This window comes from Medicago truncatula, chromosome 7 (genome assembly GCF_003473485.1).
Source record: "Medicago truncatula cultivar Jemalong A17 chromosome 7, MtrunA17r5.0-ANR, whole genome shotgun sequence".
NCBI classification, from domain to species: domain Eukaryota; kingdom Viridiplantae; phylum Streptophyta; class Magnoliopsida; order Fabales; family Fabaceae; genus Medicago; species Medicago truncatula.
The window spans coordinates 36,587,327-36,608,693 of record NC_053048.1 but is presented as its reverse complement, the minus strand read 5'-3'; the positions used below and the strand labels follow the sequence as shown (position 1 = coordinate 36,608,693).

The 21,367-nt window shown below is 32.9% G+C and overlaps 3 protein-coding genes across 3 annotated transcripts; 2 read left to right on the top strand and 1 right to left on the bottom strand.

Annotated features, from left to right (window-relative positions):
• Positions 1–1,762: 1,762 nt before the first annotated feature.
• LOC11405167 (50S ribosomal protein L5, chloroplastic) lies at positions 1,763–4,724 on the top strand. Its single transcript, XM_003624012.4, has 3 exons — positions 1,763–2,130; positions 3,014–3,214; positions 4,143–4,724. Exons 1-3 carry the CDS (start codon positions 1,873–1,875, stop codon positions 4,488–4,490), a joined length of 807 nt encoding a protein of 268 aa, XP_003624060.1. The 5' UTR covers positions 1,763–1,872; the 3' UTR covers positions 4,491–4,724.
• A 231-nt stretch (positions 4,725–4,955) lies between these two features.
• LOC11406613 (putative disease resistance RPP13-like protein 1) lies at positions 4,956–8,751 on the bottom strand. The gene is made up of 2 exons (XM_003624011.4): positions 5,873–8,751; positions 4,956–5,450 (listed from the first exon to the last, which is right to left on the bottom strand). The coding sequence occupies exon 1, from the start codon at positions 8,619–8,621 to the stop codon at positions 5,889–5,891; it is 2,733 nt and encodes a 910-aa protein (XP_003624059.1). The 5' UTR covers positions 8,622–8,751; the 3' UTR covers positions 4,956–5,450; positions 5,873–5,888.
• A 5,667-nt stretch (positions 8,752–14,418) lies between these two features.
• On the top strand, positions 14,419–19,582 carry LOC11406612 (TMV resistance protein N). Its single transcript, XM_003624010.4, has 5 exons — positions 14,419–15,050; positions 15,974–17,069; positions 17,225–17,500; positions 17,580–18,623; positions 18,781–19,582. The coding sequence occupies exons 1-5, from the start codon at positions 14,554–14,556 to the stop codon at positions 19,249–19,251; spliced, it is 3,384 nt and encodes a 1,127-aa protein (XP_003624058.1). The 5' UTR covers positions 14,419–14,553; the 3' UTR covers positions 19,252–19,582.
• Positions 19,583–21,367: the final 1,785 nt, after the last annotated feature.

The window sequence follows — 21,367 nt, the reverse complement described above, 5'->3', positions numbered from 1 at the left end:
AGAAGTCGGAGTTTGTCTCTTAAAAAATTAGAACCGACTAGTTAAAGTTTGCTTATTTCTTCAAATTCCTTACCATTATTTTAAAAGTCATTATAAGTACTCACTATTTAGAACTATATAAAACTATTCTCTCTAAAAATAAAATAAAAACTACATGACAATTCAGATATATAATAGGACAACTAATTATATGTGAAATGAAAGATGATTATAACTCATTTTATTCATTCATGTTTTTTTTAAGGAATTATTCATATATGTTTGTCGATCATTGATAATTTTGTTACTATATTGGAATACACAATTTGGAGAGAGATAGACACATAAAATAGATAGTGGGTTCTACCACTAAGTCACTTAGTCACGATTCAGTAATTTCCTCAACTTTGAATTTTCAACCCTAAACTCATAATTTGTATTGTGTATCGGTGCCTTTGTTTTTTGCATACAACTCCATTCATTTAGTGTGCCCTTTGCACTAGTGTTTATATATAAAGAGAGAGTTATCCATGGATTCCTAAAGCTAAACATTACGACCTTTCCACAAGCTCCAAAGGGTAATTACAACATGAGCTTTCTGATGTGGAGACAACCTCTCAATTAAATCAAATAACATAAATGCAAAGTTGTTGAAATTAAGGAGTAAATCTTGGATGATGTGGTGGACATCGATAAACTCCTAACAACTGATCGCTTTTAGACAAACAAAGAAAATGTGCATTTGACTTTCTGTCAATTGATCGCATGATACACATGAGTCTTCACAAGGAATTCCACGGAAAATGAGGTTTGCTCGAGTGGGCAAGCAATGTTGTGTTGAACACCATAGAAAGGCACAGACACGCGGTGGAATTTACACTTTCCATATAGAGTTCCAACAATTTTCACCTGTAGTAGTAAAGGTAGCGGTGATAAGTTCGAAAAATATGCGATAAGCGGGTTTAACGTGTGTATGAACCATCAGTAGTAGCCTTCCATATGAGCTTGACAACATATTCACAAGTGAAGGAAGACATGGAAAGGATTGATGCAACATCTGAAGGGTTGAACATTGACTGTACCAAAGGAATGTCCGAAGAATTTCACCCGGATTCAACAAATAATTAACGGTAACATCCTCATGGTGCACTAATTGCAAGCTAATCGATTTGCGAGTAGGAAGGTTGTGAATCCAAGGCATACTCCACACATTAATTTGAGAATCATCACTAATCGTCCATCTATGGCCCAAGGTAAGTAAAGGTTTTGTACTCCATATATTGCTCCTTGTATAACTTGGATTATGACCTAGGTTGGCATCCAAAAAATCCCTTCTCGAAAAATATTTAGCTTCCAAGATCCTTGATGGTAAAGAGGTTGACTCGGATAAGAGTTTTTAACTTTGCTTACCAAAAATAGAAAAGTTAAAAGCTTATACGTTCTGGAAGCCTAGACCTCCTAAACTTTTGTGAAGAGTGAGCTTATCCCATCACAACCAATTAATGTCACACCACCCATTCTTTCTAAATCCCTAATGAAAGGAGTTCATCATCCTTTCTATCTCATCACAAAGAGATGTACTATCTTAAAATATTACCTCTGTCCTGAAATAAGTTACTTTATTGAAAATATATGCTATCATTTATCTATAAAAATACATTTTTTATAGTTTTGATTTCTAAGGTTTTTGTTGGTTCCAAATTCCAAGCAATTTTTTTTTCTTTCTTCCTTTTGAGCATTTACAGTTTTATTTTCAACCCCTTATCCATTCTTGTCCCACTCACTTTGCCAAAAAATTTACCCTCAAACACAAGGGCACTTTGTAACACAGTACTTTAACCAACCAACGCTATCCATATCCCTCTCGTAGCGAGCATTGCTCAATCCACAACAATGGCTACAACCCCTTCTCTTCTACACTCTTCTGCCTCTTCCTTTCTCTCTCAATTTCGAGCTTTACCAACTCAATTTTCTTCCTCTTCGTTGTTATGTCATGGAAACAACAGAGTGGTGTCTGTGAAAGCTGATGCTTCTGGTGCTGTTTTGGTTGAGAAATCTGAAGCAGAGACTGTTTATAGACTCAAAACAACTTACAATGACAAAATTGTTCCTTTGCTTATGGAAGAATTCTCTTACACTAATATTCATCAGGTTGGTTTTTCTGAAATTTGGACCTTTTTTTTTTTTTTTTGTAATGGGTATTTGTTTAAATTGTTTGATTTTGTGTTTTTGTTGGGTTTGTGGGTTAAAGTTTGAGTCTTTTTTGGTTTTGGTGTGATGGTTTTTTTTAGATATTTGGATTTAGAATGAAATTATAACTGCATGTATCAATTTAGTCCCTCACATTATTATGGATATTCCAAAATGATATTTGAAAATGCAAATTTTAATCAAATGTGTCCCTCCGTTGATTGGCATTAAGTGTATGTTTGGTTCTGTGTTGACAAGACTTGGTTTTGAGTGATTGATTTTGACTAAAATGGGTTGAAGGTAAAGTGATTTGTGTTTGGATAGATTCGTGTAAGTGAGTTGAACTATATAAGTCTGTGTGTAATCAATTCTAGAATTAAAAGCCACGAATCCTCTCTTTAAGTAGAATCAATTTGGCAGGCGAAAGCAAAACATGTCAGAATTGATTCTACACCTCTAGAATCAATTTTAACTGTATCAATTAAGTCCCTCATATTATAGATATTCCAAAATGAATTTTTGAAAATGCAAAGTTTAATCAATTTTTTCTCTCCGTTGGTATTTGTAGGGACTAGAATGACATTAAGTTGATAAATCGGGGATGAATTTGAAATTAAGTGAATAAGGTCAGAGATACGTTTGATAACATGTCTATAGAGAGGGATGGATTTGTTCAACATATTGCAATTCTAAAGATCATTTAAGAATATTAATAATATGAAGACTAAATTGATAGAACATTAGTAGAACCCTTTAATTTCGAGTACCAACTTGAGTATTTACTCTAAGATTATTTTATCTATCAAATTTTGCAATGCTGAATATTGTTTTTCCCTCTTTTCAGGTGCCTAAAGTTAAGAAGATTGTGGTAAACTGTGGTATTGGAGAAGCTGCACAAAATGCAAAAGGTTTGGATGCAGCAATACTTGATCTAGCACTGATCACTGGGCAGAGACCTGTTAAGACTCGGGCGAGGAATTCCGTTGCCACCTTCAAGATCAGGGAAGGTCAACCACTTGGGATTGCTGTGACACTCAGAGGAAAAGTGAGTACTTCGTATTCAATTGATATTGCCTTGCCTAGTGAATATATTTTGTAAACATGAGATCATTATTTAGTTTAATTGCTTGACATTTTCCCATTTTTGATGCTATTTTGTATTTAGAACAATGTCGGTATCATGAATAATGATATTGTTAGATTCTAGTTAATTTGCTGGTATAGTTAGATGCATTGGTGTAATGAACTCTGATAAGCGCTGAGGTGCTTCAAGGACACCACTCCGAGACATGTGGCTACTGTTTGTTAACTTGTCTAGTATAATGCATCTTTGGATCACATGTAAAGTTTTTGGAGTTGGGAATATTCTTTGTTGACATAATATATGCATTCCAGTAATCAAATATTATTTTTGTAATAGAATATGTTTACATACGAAGCATTATTTTCCACATACCAAAACAAAGCGTGTAAAATTATTCTCTTTTATCATGAGAACGGTACTTCAGAAGTCAAAAGTTTAGTTAGTTTGGATTTTTTTCTTCTGTGTATGTGTTTTTCAACAATTTGTGTTTAAAAAGAGTGCATACCAGGAATTTACTGAATGAGACATTGATAGAGTTTCCATGTTGCCAAAAAAAAAAAGATTATACATGGCAATGTATGTGAATCTGGTTTCATTTTGAACTTCTTCAAATTATAGTATTTTGCATTACTTTAGGCTCATATTCTAACACAAGATTTTAAATATCTGTTAGCGGCTGTGGTTTCTTTGTGATCTTTGAGACTGTAGAAAATTGAGGTCAAACATGGTTGTGGAGACATCACATGAAAAACCTTGATCTTGCGTCCACACCCGCGGTCACGGCCTGTATTTTAAAACCATACAAATATATTATACATGCTTTGCAACTTTCTTTGTTTTTATATAGCTGAACCCAAAATCTAATACCTATTGGTTGATATTTTGACAGATAATGTACTCATTCCTAGACCGTGTTATCAACTTAGGACTTCCTAGGACAAGAGATTTTCAAGGTGTGAATATCAGCAGCTTTGACGGGAATGGAAATTACAACATTGGTATTAAGGACCAAACTGTGTTCCCAGAGCTGAAATCTGGTATTGGTACACCTAGAGGAATGGATATCTGCATCTCAACAACTGCTAAAACTGATCAAGAAGGACAAAAATTATTGGCTCTCATGGGTATGCCCTTCAGAGAGGGAGTTGAAGTTACCCAAATAGTTCGCAAAAAGAAGTTGAAATCTCATCATTTTGATCCAAAATCAAAGGGTAGAGGAGACAGAGCAAAGAAGTAAACTCATTTTTATTCATGCAAGATCAGAGATAATAATGAACTAAGGTTGTAATCAGAAGATAGATTGTGTTGTACCCCTTGTTTCGTTCAGATGTAATGTAATATTATTGATTCTTTTTGTAAAAGATGTGGATGTTTTCATGTTGCCATCAATCACGTTATTATATGGTTGTATGATGATCATGCAGATCTTGCTTGCTTTCTGATTTCTATTGTTTTCTAAATTATTTGGCTAGTTGGACTATTAATATTTTAGGTTCATTTCTCTTCATTTTTCTTCAATTTTCATACTCGGCTACTTGTATCTGGATTCAAATCTTATGTCAATACTTGCAGGCACGTCGTGTTAATTGCAAAGGTATGTACAAGAAAAACTAGTGTTGCATTGAATTAAAACCTTTTAACATATTTTGTTTATCTTTACAAAATGAAAATATTGCATGATGAACATTCTCAGGCTGTATAGTGCATAAAAAGGGAGATTTTATTTCAAGGGTCATGTTCTCAGAAAGGTAAGCATATGTTAAAATAAGGTCATTCCTTAAGCTCAATCAAAGTTTTCACAATTAAACTTTTGGAGTCTCAATCTTTCTGCAGACATAGTTTGAAGATTAATTTAAGTCTAGTAACCGATTGTTTTCGGTCAATTATATACTTATTTTCAATCTATCTCACAATACAAGAGTGTTTCACATGAAGCTTTAGAAACTCAAAAGAAAAGGGATACATAAAACAATGATGTTTCTTTACTGCTAGAGTTAAATTTTTCAATTGCTTCAAACCTATAAAACAGTAAAGACAATTTACTTCTTCCAGTTTTCCCAGTCTAAAACAGAATGCTCTTTCTATATAGCTTCTCCTTCTCTGTCAATCAGCTTCAGCAATCTGCTGCTTCCGGCAGAAAAATTACTAGCTCAATCAAATTTGGGTATTCACTAGGCAGGCCTTGCCACAGACATCCCTATTAACAACAAAATAATGAAAGTCAAGAATGGCTAGCAACGTACATTTTTAACCAATATTAGAGAAAAATCCAATCTCAATTAGGATCAATCATATAATAAACTTTTTTATTCTTGGTTGTGCGAGAATGTCATAAAGATCTTCTGTGTTATTTTCTTTGGTAGTAGATATAAACACCACAGTATCAAGTCTTAAACCTCATAAACATTATAAACATTTCAATCTCAAGTAATGACAGTCTTTATTCAACTAAAAAAAGTAATGACAGAGTCTTTTAAGAACAGTTCTGAATAACCCTATAAACATTATAAACCTAATAAATAATTGAGTTAACAGTATTATTGTATCTCCAAGATCATATACACAAACATGTAAAATCAAGCAATTCTTCTTGGCTAGTAATATTAAAGCAAAGGGTACCTGAAAGGGAGCAGAATCATTTTAGGTAAACAATATTTTTATTTTCTATTGTTGAGAGCCAATGCAGAGTGGACGGAGTTTCTAGGAGACGGCCACAATCAATTATTATAATTTGTTGTATGGAAGGAAGATGGTTGGGCAAATGTCCTCTCAGTTCAGAACACTTCTGTAACCTCAGAGTTTGGAGACAAGGAAAAGGAAGTTTGCCTCCTTCAAAGGGAAGCCATTCCTTCCAACTTGACATGTTCCTAAATTGCAGATTTTGTAGGGAAGGAAACGGTTCGAATGAAGAATTGGAACCTTCTCCTACCATGCCATAGAACTCTGGGCCAATAGTCTTCAACATCCTCATACCATCTAACCTTAGGTCCTTGAGAGAAGATAGATGCCCTAGTGATGGAAGTGTAAGGCAATATTCACAATTACTGATGCTAAGGTACACCATGTTAAAGAATGAAGAATCTCCCAACCAACTTGGAAAGCTTTTTCCGCCATAGTAGCCAATACTCAGTTTCTTCAAGTTTATTGATGGTCGCAACATATCAAGCACAGTTTTCTCAGTTCGATGGTCTTCAGTTTGTTCTCCCCATTGTAATACTAACTCCTCAATTTGCTCTTTGCTTTTTAAGTTGGCAGAAAATGCCTCCATGGAATCAGTGACATTATGCAGGTTCAAGATGGTAAGTTTTCCCTGTAGACGTGGATATTTCCTGAGCTCTTTGATACTTAACCCGATTTGACCCTTACCCACTATAAAAACAGTTAGAGTTCGAAGTTCTTCTAGTTCGACAATTTGCATTGGCAACTCTTTTATATTTGTCCCACTAATATCAAGGTGACGTAAATTGATCAACATTCCAATATGTGTTGGCAAATCAGTGAGACGATAACAATATGATAAAATCAAGGTTTGCAAATTGTATAGGTTACATATTGTGCTAGGCAAACTTTTGATTCTTGTGTTGGAAAGATCTAGATACCTCAATTGCGTCAAAGTGTCAAGTGAATCCGGTAGCTTGGTGACATTTCTATACTTTGATAGCGATAACACACGCAGTCTAATGAGAGTGGGTAATAAATCAACAACCACCTGTCTAGGTAAGCAATTTTGTCCCCACAAGGGGCCAATCGGCAGGAAGCTTCGCAAGACTTTGAAATCGTGGAAAATCTCACACTTGCTAGAAATGTCATGCTTTTCACGGTTATATGATAAATAACGAACATTTCTAGAGATTTTACCTCCATATTTAAGGCAACAACAACTTGTTCCTGATACGAATGCCGCTAAGTCACTGATACGGTCATGCATGACAAATTTTTCTCCATCAGTATCATCATATGCTTGTTGAATTAAGGATCTAGATATCAATTCAGCAAAGAACTCGTTACCTATTTCCTCTGCTTCTTTTGGACCTAGATAATGCTCAATGAATCCTTCTGCCATCCACAACAAAACCAATTGCTTCCTATCAAGTTGATAATCCTTTGGAAAAATTGAACAATAGGCGAAACATCTTTTCAAGTGACAAGGAAGATCTTGATAACTCAAATGCAATGCAGGCATGACTTTATCATTTGATAAGTTCCATATGTCACTATTCAGAATTGCATTCCACTTCTCTGCATCTACGGTATCACGTAGAAGTCCTCCAAGTGCTCTAGCAGCCAGTGGAAGTCCACCGCACTTCATTGCAATCCTCCGACCAATTTCTTCAAGGGTTGGATATTCATCACCATGAAAATTCTCACTTCTAAATGCACACTTTGAGAGTAAATGCCAAGAGTCTTCGTCCGATAGATGTGCTAATTTATGAATGTGAAATGCACGTACAGCCTCTGCAACTCTCTGTTCACGTGTTGTAATGATTACCTTGCTTCCCGATTTTCCAAAAAAAGGACATATCAGCTCATCCCAATCACAACCGTTTTCATTCCAAACATCATCCAATACAATCAAAAATCTTTTGTTGTTCAAATTTTTCTTCAATTCAACTCGAAGAAGATCAAGGTTATTGGTATTCCATTCTCTTGAAGTGACAACTTCAAGGAGAGATTTGGTTACTCTCAACATATCAAAATCTTCAGACACACAAACCCAGACTTGTACATCAAAATGATTTTTAACTTCTTCCTGGTTGTATATAAGTCGAGCGAGGGTCGTTTTACCGATACCTCCCATGCCTGTAATTGCGACTACACCTATATTATTATTGTCTGTATCTGATATCAACATATTAACTAGTTCCTCTTTATCATCCTTCCTACCAACCGTGACATATTCATTTACTAGTAATGTTGTAGGAGGTCCAGTCAAAACCTTCCAACTTACCGTTTGCAAGCCAAGGATATCTTTCTGTTGGGCAAAGAGCTGCAGTCTTTCACAAGATATCTTTATTTGGGAATTCACTTCTCCATTGGTGTTAGAAAAAAGAGATGAAAGGAAGTTCAGCACCTGATTTGTGACCTTGGATTGTATGGAATCGTAACTAATTTGGTTCAGCAAATCCTCTGTATCATAGATTGCATCTTTTAAATCATTAAGCCATTCTCGGACAGCCGGATCATGGATCTGCTTCCTCTCTGCATCAACTAGCACCGCTTCAAGAGTGAGAAGTGTTGTTTGCAACTGCTTCAAGAGAGAGTGATTCAGCTTCATGTTGTTGACGTAATCTTGAAACTCTGTTGAGGTTAGTTTGTCCATCATGGTTAAAATAGGAGCGGAGAGAAAGGCACCACCTGTTGCAAACATTTTTTTTTTTTATTCCAGAGGAGAGCTGTTTTGGTGAAAGTTGAATTAAGAAAGCAAGGTAACTTGGAGATCCTTTTATGTGTTCTTGGAAAAGATCAAGGAACATGTAAGAGAGGGTTGACAAGCTGGATTCATGATATGGAAAGAAAAAGAAAAAAAAAATAATGGAAAATGGTAACTCTAGACATTGGTTAAAGATATGAAAAAGGAAGTTATATACTAGTTAATGTATTAAAATTGCGTAATTAATTTGTAATAAAGTTAAAAACAGTTTTTTTTTTATGGTAATAATTCTATTTTATGGTATGCTTAACTGTGCCTCGGGAACACCGGTTAGCGGGACCCATAAATAATAAATACTCACTCCGTCTCACAATTATTGTCGCTTTAGCATTTTATCTTTTTCTCAAAATAATTGTTGTTTTACGGTACCAATGCAACATTTATTATTTTGTTCCACTATTATATCTTTATTTATTGAACATTTATTATTTTGTTCCACTATTATATCTTTATTTATTGAATTACATCCAACTAACTACTCCGTTAACTGCAATTAATAAGAGTGTTTTAGTAAATGCTACTAATTTTACCATTTAAATCAACATAATTAATCATTTCCTTAATAAGCGCGCACAAACCTTAAACGATTAATATTGCGAGACGGAGGGAATACGATATACTAGTAGAAATCCGAGATAGGAAAGAGCAAGGAAGCTTCTCAGTCAACCAACCAAAAACAAGACAATAAAAACTTATCCTTATTTTTTTATTTTATCTTTTAAAAAACAAGTTCAGATGAAATGGACTCCATGGGGTTCATCAAGGTTAGAATATAAGAAACTATTAACTTTTTAGATTCATTGAATAATTAATATATCTCGTTGTAAATATAAATTAGATACATCATTTACACAATAAATCTAAAAAGTCAATTTTTTTTATAATAAAGATTAGAAGAAACGCTAAAGAAATTTTCACGTTGAGAACAAAAATTCAACCCTTATACTTGCACGTGAGTTAACTCATTACTAATTTAGCTAACCAATAACAACAAAGACAGTAAAATACACAAATAATATTACTCCTTCCATGGCTTAATATACGAGTATTCCACAAAAATATGAGTATTAAAAAAGTTGGAATAATAATTTTTTTCAAAAAGTGTGTAACTAATATTAAATTGTTTTTTTTTTAAGGAAACTAAATTGCTCTTTATGTTTAAATACATTCAATATTCAAGATAATTTATAGAATTAATAAGGGGTGTAGTTGGGAACAAGAGTAATGAATGTATTTAAAAAATTGTAGATAGTCTGATGTTTAAAAACAAACATTATTTTTTCTAAATGATCTTATAATTCGGAACGAAGAGAGTATATTTTTTTGAAAACTTGGTATACAATTGAATGATTCGTTAATCTAGAGTCTATTTGTTTGTATCCAATCAAACTAAATAATTTTTTAAAAAAAAGTGATTTTTATTACAATAAATAAATATAAAATAGATTCTAATTTTTAATAAAATCTCTAAAAGAAATAATCTCTAAATTATTTTACCTCAAACTTACTTTTATTTTAAAGTTTAATAGTAGTTTTAGCCCCCTAACTTTTCCAAAGTTGTAATTTTGGTCCTCTAAAAAAAAAAAATACAAAACCGCCCCCTAAGTTTTGCACCTGTGACAATTTTCTCCCCCAAGGTCAATTTAGACTCGGTCCACGCTGACGTGACACCCTAAGTGAGGTGCCACATGTTATTTTTTTTAATCTTGGAGGTCAAAACTGCTACAGTTGCAAAACTTAAAACGGTTTTGTAGGGAGGGCAAAATCGCAACTTCGTAACAGTTAAGAGGCGAAAACTACTATTAAGCCTTATTTTAAGGGAGCTTCTACGAAGAAGTCGGGGAATTGACTTTTTTGGTAAAGTCGTTTAATTCAGCCAATCAGATTTCAAGCCATGACATGTCAGATGTTGGGACAAACTCTAATATGGATCACTTGCTTCATATGTTCCACCATAGACAAGTTTATTTCAAGATCTTAACAGTTAGATTTGTTTGGTCTCTATGTTATTGTGGTAAACCCTCTGCACATGATTTTACTTATTTTTCCAATTCTCTTTCCTCTTTATCACTCATTCATCTCTCTCATATTTCTTTCTCTTTCTTTATTTATCCATATTTTATTTCTTTCAGATTTTTATCAAATCACTATGTCACTCTTCAACATCTTCATCATACATTCATCGTCTTCATCATCTTCATGTGAAAAAAATTGGAAAAAAAAAGAAGAAAAAGAAATTACAAAATTAAAAAAAAAAAACATAATAAGTAATTACATTTGCATAGAAACAATAAAGTAAAAATGCAGATGAAGCTATAGATCCATCACAATAAACCTACCATAGATTCAAAAACGTCAACAACAATTTTGGGTATTTTTTATTGAAATTAAATTTATTTATTTCAATTAGAGTGCTTAAAGTTACAAAACATTGCTTGAAATCGCAAAAAATGTTACTTTTGTTCATGAATATGTGTTGAAAATGTGTTTTTGATGATAAAATGACTTCAAGTTATATTTTTTTGGTTTTGGGTCGCATGGGTTTTAACCGGGTCGTCATGACCCGTCTGGAGGTAGAAGATGAAGTATTAAAAAAAATTAAAAAAAAACATCTTACAACATTATAGGAATCGAACCTGTGACCAACCATTTGAAAATGATTGCCTTAACCAACCAACTAACCACTATGTTTTAGAAAGTTAGGCGTTCTGATTTTATTTAACGGGTTTTAAATTATATTGAATGAACAAATAATTATCATTAATTTCATGCTTTAGAAATTTCAATAGTACTCCTTTTTATAAGATACAAATGTAGAAAATTCCACCGACCAAGAAAATCAATTTTTCTACTATACTACCGGAAATTATATAAAAAAACAATTATATTGATAATTTTTTTTGTTGATAATATTATTAAACTTTTAAAGATATCAAAGAAAAATCCAATAATTTAATGTTTTTACTAATAAAAATTCTTTTATATGTAAATAATATATTGTTTTTCTTATTATTTATGTCATAATATATTGTTTTTCTTATTATTTAATAGGAAATTGACCATAAAGTCTATCATAACAGTGACAATAAGAGTACGACTGAGGACAATTTTGAAAAATTTATGGTACATAAAAATTCAAAATAAAATCACTTGTCTAACCGTACCCACTAAAGTAAAGTCATAGCCCTTATGTTTTAAAAATTGGACATGTCATTATCATAGCAAGGGTATTGAACTAAATTAAATCAATTGACTTAGTTGAATAGTTGGTCTCTATAAAAAATTGTAGGTTCTTGTTAATCGATGTCTTTAGGATAATAGTTAAAGAATTTACAAATAAAAATTTTGTCTTAAAAATATTTAATAAAAAACATTTATTAATGTTGATATTTTGAAATAGTCATGAGTTTTCAAAATAAATAAATTTCTTTTGGAGATATTTTTAAAATAATAATGAACTATTAAAGTTTTATCTTCGGTGTAAGTCGATCTGACAAACTATCACATTTGAAATCTAGTCAACATGGAAGGACATTGACCCGACGATCAAACGGACCAAATCGATTAACGATATCAAATATAATTAATCAGACCATTGAGTATGACCTTATTAGAATAAGAACTAAGTAGGAACTGGGATTTTGGAAATCGGAATCTTCAGTGTAATTCGATCTTACAAACTATCACATTTGAAATCTAGTCAACATGGAAGGACATTGCTCCAACGATCAAAATGGACCAAATCGACTTAACGATGTCAAATATAATCAATCAGACCATTGAATATGACCTTATTGAAATAAGAACGAAGGACGAACTGAAATTTTGGAAATCGGAATCTTTGATGTAAGTCAATCTGACCAACTATCACATTAGAAACTTAGTCAACTAGGAAGTATGCATGTCCGACGACTGAAAAGAGTCTAGGTCACAAACGGAAACAAATATAATCAATGAGACCTTTGAATATGACCTTAATAGAGTAAGAAGGAAGTAGGAACTTGAATTTTTCAGATTGAAATCTGATTGGTAAGTCGATTTGACAAACTATCCCTTCACAAACCTAGTCAATTGAGAAGTACGCTTGTCCAACGACTGAAAAGGGTCTAGATCACAAACGGAAACAAATGTAATTAACCAGACCGTTTAATTAGATTAACTTTTTTCTATAAAGATATAGGAGTACAAAATTTACTTGTCAATATTTTTATTATTTTTATTTTTAAAATCAAAATTTTATTTCAAATAAATATCTCAACAAACTATTGATCTTATCCACAAAATATTTTATTTAATATTTTTATTGAATTCTTAATATTTTATGTAGAGTAAATATCTCAAAAAACTATATGTAATACTTTCAATCCTATCCATTAAATATTTCACTCCATTTGTTAAATAATCATTGGTTTAATGAATTAACGGCTACTTTAGTTTCAACATTATTTGTTTCAATAAATTTAGTTTTATATTTATTTTTGAATTTACAAATTTTCAATAAGTAATAGTATAAATATATAATATATTTCACTCGATTACTAAAAACAAGTACTTGATAACACGGTTCGAAACCTTGAGCCTTCAATTTTTTCAAATTGTGATTATTTTTTTATATAAAAATCAAAAGTCAAAGCTGTTCCAAAGTAATTGCGCATTTATTTCGGTATTTACTATTATTAATAGGCATACCAAATCTAATAAATGCTTGGTTATGTCTATAATGAAAGAAATCCACACGTTAACTTTTTTATCATGATTTTTTCTTATCTTTCCTTAAAAAAATTTGCTACCGTATTAATTGAAAAGGAATTGGAAAACATGTCAATTGCAAAACAAAAATAAAGAGAGCAGGGATCGACCCCGCGACCAAAATGTTTTGAAAATTTGCTAAACCACTGCCACGCATATAATGTATTTGTACCTTTTTTTCGCTCTTTTCTATTTGTAATAGAAAGTCCGATTAAAAAAAAGAGGAAGTCGTCTTCAACCTCCAACCGGGTCGTTTAAACCCGATTCAGATCATTCACACCCGAAATTGAACCCGATGATCTGTACTTAATTTCAAAGTTGAAAATGATGATTATAATTCGTTTTCAATACTCTTCTAATTCTCCTCTTCCTTCCTATCTATTTAAATCACAAAATCAGGTGTTTGAAAAAAATGTTGTGTGTTGTTCAAACAACATTTAAACCATCGCCGGATTACTGCTGTCATCGTCGCGTTCATCCTATCTTTGCGCCTATGTTGCTGAATTTTACGACATAGATCTGGAAACTTTAATAACATAAATCATGACATTTTAATTTTTGGTGGTGAATTAGAGTAGCTATTTTGTTTTTTGTTCAATAAAGAAGATGATGAAGGTATGAACATGGCGATGATGTTCATAATCTTCCTGGGTTTATTTATTTTTAATAATGAAATATTTTTTTTTTATAAAAAGGATTATCATAAGAAGGTTTATTTAATATTTTTTGAAATAGAAGGAAGAAAAATTCAAAAAGGAGAAAAGAAATAAATATAGTGTGAAAGACAACACAATAACACCAATGAAGTGTTTAATCTGATGATTCAAAAAATCTAAGGGCTAAAATACAATTAAATTTGACTGAAGGTACACAATACATACCATGCATCCGCCACTATAACACATAACTAACAGTGTTCTTATTAGCTGTAGAGTTAATTCACCGAAAAAGTCATTTTAGCAACTTAACCATAGAATTTCCCTTTATTTTAATCCTTAACAAACGACCAATCAATCTCACCGTCGAGTGACGAAGACCATTTAAAGCATGGATTAGCCAACATCCAAGGACTGTCTCAAACACTAGTCGCTGATGAAAAGTTGTAGCAATTGTTGAACAAATGGAAGCCTCTTCTTCTTCTTCTTGCAGATCAAGTTCAACCACAAGTTTATGCAGCTACCATGTGTTTTTGAGTTTTCGAGGAGAAGATACACGCAAAGGATTCACTGATCATTTATGTGCTGCCCTTGAAAGAAAAGGGATAACAACTTTTAGAGATGACAAAGACCTTGAGAGAGGGCAAGTCATTTCAGAAAAGCTAATCAATGCAATTAAAGATTCTATGTTTGCCATCACTGTCCTCTCACCAGACTATGCTTCCTCCACCTGGTGTTTGGATGAACTTCAAATGATCATGGAATGCAGCAATAAGGGTCTAGAAGTTTTACCAGTCTTCTATGGTGTGGATCCATCTGATGTAAGACATCAAAGAGGATGCTTTGAGGAATCTTTCAGAAAACATCTAGAGAAATTTGGTCAACACAGTGACAGGGTTGATAGATGGAGAGATGCTTTCACACAAGTTGCCAGTTACTCTGGATGGGATTCCAAGGGCCAGTAAGTTATTTTTTATTTTTTTTATAAGCACCAAGGGCCAATAAGTTACTTATCCTATCATTAGAGATTAATGTTGACTTCATTGACTTTTGGATGAGGCAAAATTTAATCTACATGTGTAGATTTGATTTTGTCATGCTTGGATGCTCTCAAGTAGAATTGATTTTGCCTCCAAAAGTAATTCTATAGCTTGGAACTTTTGTCTCCATAATTGATTTCTAGCCTTGAATTTACAGTTCAATTTTGTACCTGAATGTATCCAAACATAAATCACTTTACATTCAACTCATTTTTAGCCAGAATCAATTCATTCAGAATCAATTTTTATCACCGTAGGACCAAACACGCACTTGATCATTTAGAAAGTTCAGTTATCACATATTGTTTAATTATTTTTGGTGTAACACTCGCATGAGTGTGGGTTCACATGAAGGTTCCAGCTCGGCCTGGACCTTTTTCGACCTTGACGTTTTAGGTGAAGAGGTTGCCCACCCCCTTCCTAATCCGCTCGCTTACCCCGTGGGGGCTCCAGAACCTCAGGCTACACAAATGTATAGTTACTTGTTGTATATTATTAGCAGTTCAAAATCTATTCCTTTTTACATATCATAACCAATTCTGCCTAATATCAAATGTCAAGCATATTCTTTTACATGGGTTTAACTTTATTAAAAATTGAAAATCACAGTAATATGCCTAGCTAGCTTTACCTTATATTTCATCTGATGGGACATGTTATACATACAAAATCATTTCCAAGTTTTCATTAGCCTTGACTTTCAACTTGAGTTGGTCCTTCATAGTGTGTCATGGAATTTGTTTCAGGCTTTACCTTGGATCAAACGGAAAAATAAGAACTTATATTTTCAGTTTGTTTTTTTATTTGCTTACGGTTTGGTTGTTGTCTGCTTCTACTTGAACAGGCACGAGGCGTTACTAGTTGAAAGCATTGCTCAACACATACATAGAAAGTTGGTTCCTAAATTGCCATCTTGTACAGAGAACCTTGTTGGGATTGCTTCAAAAGTGGAGGAAGTGAACAAGCTCTTAGGTATGGGGTTGAATGATGTTCGCTTTATAGGCATATGGGGTATGGGTGGCATAGGTAAGACAACTATTGCTAGAGCTGTTTACGAAGCAATCCAATGTGAATTTCAAACTACTTGCTTTCTTGAAAATGTTAGAGAGATATCTGAGGCAAATGGTTTAGTTCACATACAAAGGCAACTTCTTTCTCATCTAAGTATAAGTAGAAATGATTTTCATAATTTGTATGATGGCAAAAAAACAATACAAAATTCTTTATGCAGAAAAAAGGTTCTACTTGTTCTTGATGATGTGAATGAAATAAATCAGTTGGAGAATTTGGCTGGGAAGCAAGATTGGTTTGGTCCAGGAAGTAGAGTAATAATCACAACAAGAGATAAACACTGGTTGATAACACATGGAGTACATCAACCTTATGAGGTTGGGATGCTATTCCAAAACGAAGCCCTTAATGTCTTTTGTTTGAAAGCCTTTAAAGGAGATAAACCACAAGAAGGCTATTTGGATTTGTCTAAAGAAGTGGTGGAATATGCTGGTGGTCTTCCATTGGCACTTGAGGTGTTAGGTTCCTATCTTTATGGAAGAAGTGTTGATCTTTGGCATAGTGCTATTAAAAATATAAGAAGTGCTCCTCTACGTGAAATCCAAGATAAACTGAAAATAAGTTATGAGAGCTTAGATGCCATGGAGAAGAATATATTTCTAGATATTTCCTGTTTCTTCAAGGGAATGAAGAGAGATAAAGTAATAAATATATTAGAAAATTGTGGATATCACCCCGAAATTACAATTCAAGTTTTGATAGACAGATCTTTGATAACTCTAGATCGTGTCAATAATAAACTGGGGATGCATGATTTGCTTCAAGAAATGGGAAGGAATATTGTAATTCAGGAATCTCCAAATGATCCAGGCAAACGTAGCAGATTATGGTCTAAAGAAGACATTGATCGTGTGTTGACAAAAAATAAGGTGGTTACTAATTTTTCTGCCACGGTTGGATAATTGGTTTTATATGAAGTAATTTTTTTTTTTTACTATAACATACAACCATAGCAAATCATACAATATTTTGTTTGTTTAAGATCGTGTCCCCCTCATTCTATGAGATTATTATGATTTTGTAGGGAACCGAAAAAATTAGCAGTGTAGTTCTCAACTCACTCCAACCATATGAAGCACGCTGGAGCACTGAAGCATTCTCAATGGCAACTCAGATAAAATTACTCAGCTTAAATGAGGTGCATCTTCCCCTTGGCCTCAGCTGCCTTCCTAGTTCTTTGAAAGTTCTTCGGTGGAGAGGATGTCCTTTAAAGACTCTTGCACAAACAAATCAACTGGATGAAGTTGTTGACATTAAACTATCTCATAGCCAACTTGAACTACTTTGGCAAGGAATAAATGTAAGTCACTTCTACTAATAGCTCTATTAAGTTTTATAACCATGACATTTGATGCTGATAATTTTACAATTTTGAGCAGTTTATGGAAAATCTGAAGTATCTGAATTTGAAATTTTCCAAGAACCTAAAGAGATTGCCTGATTTTTATGGGGTTCCAAATCTTGAAAAATTGATTCTTAAAGGCTGCGCAAGCCTAACTGAGGTTCATCCTTCCCTTGTACACCACAATAAAGTTGTTCTGGTGAATTTAGAGGACTGCAAAAGTCTTGAAGCTCTTCCTGAGAAATTGGAGATGAGTTCCCTGAAGGAGTTGATTCTTTCTGGATGCTGTGAATTTAAATTCCTTCCAGAGTTTGGGGAAAGCATGGAAAATCTATCAATCCTTGCTTTACAAGGAACAGCTTTAAGGAATCTAACCTCATCACTTGGACGCCTAGTTGGACTTACTGATTTGAACTTGAAGGACTGCAAAAGTCTTGTTTGTCTTCCAGATACCATTCATGGATTGAATTCCCTCAGAGTTTTGGATATTTCTGGGTGCTCAAAACTGTGTAGATTGCCAGATGGTTTAAAGGAAATCAAGTGTTTGGAGGAACTCCATGCTAATGATACTTCTATTGATGAACTCTATAGATTGCCAGATAGTCTTAAAGTATTATCATTTGCTGGTTGCAAAGGGACGTTGGCCAAGTCAATGAACCGGTTTATTCCTTTCAACCGGATGCGAGCGAGTCAACCAGCTCCCACTGGGTTCAGATTTCCACATTCTGCTTGGAATCTACCCTCTTTAAAACATATAAATTTAAGTTATTGTGATCTTTCTGAAGAATCAATCCCACATTATTTTCTCCAATTAACGTCATTGGTGTCTTTGGATCTAACTGGTAACAATTTTGTTACCATACCAAGCAGCATTTCTGAACTCTCGAAGCTGGAACTTCTTACTCTAAATTGCTGCGAAAAGCTTCAATTGCTGCCAGAGCTTCCACCAAGTATAATGCAGTTGGATGCAAGCAATTGTGATTCACTGGAAACTCCCAAATTCGATCCAGCAAAGCCATGCAGTCTCTTTGCATCACCAATACAACTGTCCTTACCTCGAGAATTTAAAAGCTTTATGGAGGTATGTATCCTTAATTCATTATATTGTAACTGTGTATAAATTGAAGTACTTAGAATGGTGATACATTAAGCCAATAAATGTGTAGCACAATGATACAAATAGAATATGAGCTGTAAGATTAACTTTGTAGTAAAAGTTTCACAATTATGTGTTGCAGGGTCGTTGTCTCCCCACAACAAGATTTGACATGCTTATCCCAGGGGATGAAATTCCATCTTGGTTTGTTCCTCAAAGATCCGTTTCCTGGGAAAAAGTACACATCCCTAATAATTTCCCTCAAGATGAATGGGTAGGATTTGCATTGTGTTTCCTATTAGTGAGTTATGCCGTCCCACCTGAATTGTGCAATCATGAGATTGATTGTTATTTGTTTTCGCCTAATGGTAAGCAATTGATCAGCACCAGGAGATTACCTCCTATGGATCCCTGTTATCCTCATCTTTATATTCTCTACTTGTCCATTGAACAATTCCGCGACAAAATTCTCGAAGATGATTATTGGGACGACGTTGAATTTTCATTGAAATGTTATTGTTGTCAATCATTGCAAATAGTGAATAGCGGCTGCCGTTTGGTGTGCAAACAAGATGTTAAAGTGTTTCAAGATCATATGGTTGTCAGTCCTTGACAATAGCATCATTCATTCTGCGATGAACATGGAGCTTCCTGTGGCGAAATGAGATGAACTTGACCAGCAAAATGCTACACAAGCCAACAACTTACAGAAGCAGTATCAGATGCAGGCAAAATCTTCAATATTTGAAACTTATTTGAGTGGCCATTGTTTTAAAGAAGCTGGGCTTGAGGTTCAGTCAAAGAAAACCTCTGTTACTTAGTGTGGTTTCAATTCATACTTGATGTATAAGATTGTTTGAATCTATCTATAAATTTATAAATCCTGTTATCATCTAATATTCCATCTATATTTATAGATAAATTTGAGATGAACTCCTTTTTAATTTTCTTTGGTGCCTCTCAGATTTTATTTTATGATAAAATCATGTACATCTTTCTATATATAAGAATCAAGAAAGGCTACTTAGAAGCAGTAGCTATGGTGATAAATTGGTAATATTCACTGCTGATCAGGAACTCTTGATGAAAAACTTCACACATAAGCTAGCCGAGGCTACTAGCTCCTGCCTCTTAGTAACTGGATGCAGAAATGAAACAAACATTTTCAATTTTTGAGACAGTGAGTATAATCACCAGCAAAAGCTAAAGGATTAAACATGCATTTTTAAGCAAAATCTAACGAGCAAATGGATGCAACCTCCTTCCTCGTAGTCATCATGCATATGTTGCATTGATCTTGAACCAGACACCACAAAAAAAGACATTAATGACTCTTTTCATACCATGTTATTAATTATTAGTAATCTATATTCTTGAAAAAAAAATTAATATCGCCTCATAATGTCATCCATGAATGACACTTTTATAAATGATTTAAATTTTTTTTTTTTTTTACCCTTCAATTCTCAAGAAAAAAAAAAATTGATAATCTGAAGTTTGGTCGGAAGGTAAATATAAACTGACAAAATATTGTTCCACCTAAAAATTATACTCGACTCTTCTGAACAATTAATTATTGGTAGAGCTCCTTAACCACTTGAACGTAATTGTTTGGTTATTCAAAATTTAATTCAAAATTTCACTTTCTCATGCTGAATTAATTATATTTTTTAATTTGCGTGAAATTGTTAAAATGTTGTATAATTTCATATTTAATTGTTTTGATTGCTTTTTTTTTTAGAATTCATTTGCATCACATACAATTGGATAGACTAATCACCTAAAGTAACTAAAATTCATTTAAGAATAACTACTGAGATCCATTAAATGATAAACGTTTTTTAATGCCCATAGGAATATAACTCTGGATTTGATTTAAAGAATAAAAGGCTAAATTATTTATGTTTATCATATAAGTAAGAGTAAATTACACTCCCCTCCCTTCAAAGATGTTTGAATTACACTCCCCTCCCCTCTTAAGTTAAAATATACACTTTACTCCCTCAATATTTTTTTTATGTTAAAATTTATACTCCCCTCTCTTATAAGATGCTTGAATTACAAACCTCTCCCTTAATAATTAAATATGCACTACACTTTAATCTATTTGAACATAAATAAATATTCTTATAATATATATATATATATATATATATATATTAATTTTGAATCACCATTTAAGAAAAATTAATTCATTTCTTTATAGTTTAAATGTCATGATAATTAAATTTAAATATATTGCTATTGATTTTATAAATTAGAGTATAAAATTAACTTTTAAATAATCATGTTTTAATGATTTTAGTAATTTTTCACATATTTTAATTTTGTTTTGGGTTGTTTCATGTTTTATAATAGAGTTTAAAACTACATGTTAATGAAATTGTGAATAAAAAATAGCAAAAAATATGTATTCAATTTTTTATTATATTAAAATAGACCCGCAATAATATTTTTTTTAAGTGTGTTAAATTATTATTTTTTGCTAGATTATTAGAAATAATAAAAAAGAATATTGAGGGAGTAAAGTGTAGATTTTAACATAAGAGGGGAGGGGGATGTAATTCAAGCTTCTCTTAGGGGAGGGGGATGAAATTTTTTCTAATATATTTTGAATAAGAGGGGAGGGGAGTGTATATTTTAACTTAAGAGGGGAGGAGAGTGTAATTCAAACATCTTTGAGGGGAGGGGAATGTAATTTACTCGATAAGTAAAATACATTTACTTAA